General features: G+C 36.5%; 1 protein-coding gene across 1 annotated transcript; it reads left to right on the plus strand.

Annotated features, from left to right (window-relative positions):
* Positions 1-249: 249 nt before the first annotated feature.
* LOC110652492 (GDP-L-galactose phosphorylase 1) lies at positions 250-2,743 on the plus strand. Its single transcript, XM_021808103.2, has 5 exons — positions 250-767; positions 980-1,407; positions 1,519-1,704; positions 1,801-2,061; positions 2,165-2,743. The coding sequence occupies exons 1-5, from the start codon at positions 656-658 to the stop codon at positions 2,483-2,485; spliced, it is 1,308 nt and encodes a 435-aa protein (XP_021663795.2). The 5' UTR covers positions 250-655; the 3' UTR covers positions 2,486-2,743.
* Positions 2,744-3,116: the final 373 nt, after the last annotated feature.

Raw genomic sequence — 3,116 nt, forward strand, 5'->3', positions numbered from 1 at the left:
TAATTGAAGTTAAATATAAATTAAATTAAGAATTTTAAATTTATATGAAATCTAAAATTAAGAATTTTAAGTTTATATAAACTCTAAATTTAATTTAAATAATAAAAATATAATTATAAATATTTTAAAAAAATAGAGAGTAGTTTGGACAAATTCAATCTTTCTCTTCGGTAAAGATTGATATATATATATATCCATCCGAAGAGAAAGATTGATTTTGTAAAACGCTCAAAAGAGGCCGTTTCGATTTGAAAGTTCCAAAGGCACCGCCGTACTGTCGAAGAACACCAAATATAGGCAGGAATTGCAGAAGGCCACAGCGAAATAGTTGGACCTGCTGCGACCATTGGTATTTGGTAGCACCACAAAAGGATCTCTTGTATTTTACCTTTCATCTTCCTCCATATTAAGAACATTTTTCTCCTTTGCTTTCTTTATTTGGAATTGGTATAGGCCACCACTATACTAAGATTACCAAAGAAAAAGAAAGCCGTACGGACAAGAAAAACTGTCGAATCCCTTCCCCACACGGCGGCTGGAGCGCTTCTCCTATCTTCGCATCCTCTAACTCTTCCTTGCCGGTGGTGCAACATAACCGCCTCTGTAAATAACAGTAATATAGTTTATTGATCAAAGGTGAAATTATAAGACGAAGATGCTGACCATTAAGAAGGTTCCGACGGTCGTTTCAAATTACCAGGAGGAGAGTTCCGAAACAAGCTTTGAAGGGTGTGGCCGAAATTGCCTGGGAAAGTGCTGCTTACCTGGTGTGTACTTCCTTGGTTTTCTTTCCCATGGATTTTTGCTTTGATTAATCTGGTTTTTGTTCTTCCCTATAACTAGGTGATTTTTAGAATCATCAATGCTTTTGGAATAACATCTTTGCATTGATTTAATTACCATAGACGTAAAAATGGTCGGATTCCAAAGCAATTCAGTAGGACAGGCCTACAAAGTTTTTAATTATCTATCTTTTCAGGGTCGAATGTGCCTTTATATTCTTTCAAAAAAGATGGAAAGAATTCTATGGAAAATGGGGGGCTGAACTCACCCAGGCAGCAGCCTCAAATATGTTTCCTGCACAATCTATTGCTGGGTCAATGGGAGGATCGAATGAGTCGTGGCCTTTTCCGCTATGATGTAACTACTTGTGAGACAAGGATCATTCCTGGCCGATGCGGCTTCATTGCACAGCTTAACGAGGGCCGCCATCTAAAGAAAAGACCAACTGAATTCAGGGTTGACAGGGTACTTCAGGCCTTCGACGAGGGTAAATTCAATTTCACAAAAGTTGGACAAGAAGAAGTCCTTTTCAGGTTTGAACAAGGCCATGACAACAAGAGCGAGTTCTTTCCTAGTGCACCTGTCACTGCTGATTCCACTTCTCCCAGTATTGTTGCTATCAACGTAAACAAATTTTTATGTCTTATTAGTGGTTAATTTTTGTTTCTGTTTATGTGAATTTTTATGAGATTCTTTATTTTTGGCTTACCATTTTTGTGACTCTTCTGTGATCAGGTAAGCCCAATTGAGTTTGGACATGTTCTGTTGATACCCCGAGTTCTTGATTGCTTGCCTCAAAGGATTGATCATGAGAGCTTCTTGCTTGCTCTTCACGTGGCTAAAGAAGCATCAGATCCTTTCTTTAGAATTGGTTACAACAGTTTGGGTGCTTTCGCTACCATTAATCATCTTCACTTCCAAGTAATAATTTCGTTTATCCAGTTGCCCTGTTTTTCATGTATCATTTCCATTGTCAATTAGTCCTTATTGCCTCCTGAAATTTGGTAATATTTTCAGGCATATTATTTGGCATTACCATTCCCAGTTGAGAAAGCTCCAACTAGAAGAATAATGACAGTGAAGGGTATGCAAGATCAAGGAGTGATAGTATCTCGTCTTTTGAATTATCCTGTGCAAGGTGTTGTCTTTGAAGGCGGAAATACAATGCAAAATTTGTCTGATTCTGTTGCCAGTTCTTGCATTTACCTCCAGAACAACAATATACCCTTCAATGTGCTGATTGCTGATTGTGGAAATAAAATCTTTCTCTTCCCACAAGTAATGTTTTTCCTCTTATAATTAACCTTATAAATGATTTGTGATTTTGAGAGAAAGGTGAAAGAAAATCTGATCAATTACTTAACTACTGGTGAATGTACAGTGTTATGCTGAGAAACAAGCCCTTGGAAAAGTAAGCCAGGAGCTTCTAGAGACTCAAGTTAATCCAGCTGTTTGGGAGATCAGTGGACATATAGTGCTCAAAAGAAGAAAGGATTTTGAGGATGCTTCAGAAACATCTGCGTGGCGACTTCTTGCTGAGGTTTCTCTATCTGAAGAGAGTTTTCGACAGGTGAAGTCTTATATCTTGGAAGCAGCAGGTTTTCAGGAGAAGAGTAACACAGGCGAGGAGGATTCTATCTACGACCAACTTTCTCCCAAACCTATTTCACATTTACCTAAGAATTGTGTGGTTATTCATTGACATACTACATATGTAAGATTTTTTTATGTTGAAACTTGGCATTTTTCTGCAATATCCAATTCCAGTTTTGGATGTTCTTCTGATCCTGTACATGGTCGGAGTTTGATGTTACCAGAAGCACCAGGAGAAACTTCTCTGTTAGCAGGTTTATGTTTTTTTCTCAAATGTTAGCAGGTTTATGTGTCATAGCTAGAATTGTATATTGTCGGTGTCTTTGGTAATGACAGATTCATTAAGGGGGTTCGTTATAAAGTTTCTTGAAATTCTGTTGGGATATGATATTATCTTCGCCTTTGCATTTCGTTGGAGTTTGACAACTTTTGTTAACTATAGGTGTGTGAATTGGCTTGCTTTCTAGACGCCGGTGGTGTAATATTCCATTTTGTGAAGAGTAGATATATGTAATGAATTATACAATTTCACCTACCGATAACCCATTAAATATACTATAATGAATTTTAAAACAATTCTATTTCATTTTAGAGATTAAAGCGATGATAAAAGATTTATTAAAGGGTCTTTGGATTGGATATATGCCATAAAATTTATTTAAAAATAAATTAGCATTTTTAAAATTTTTATAAAAATTATGCTTAGTGCCGGCTAAAACTATGTAAAAACAGTTCTTCAA

The sequence above is a fragment of the Hevea brasiliensis genome, chromosome 9 (assembly GCF_030052815.1).
Source record: "Hevea brasiliensis isolate MT/VB/25A 57/8 chromosome 9, ASM3005281v1, whole genome shotgun sequence".
Taxonomy (NCBI): Eukaryota; Viridiplantae; Streptophyta; class Magnoliopsida; order Malpighiales; family Euphorbiaceae; genus Hevea; species Hevea brasiliensis.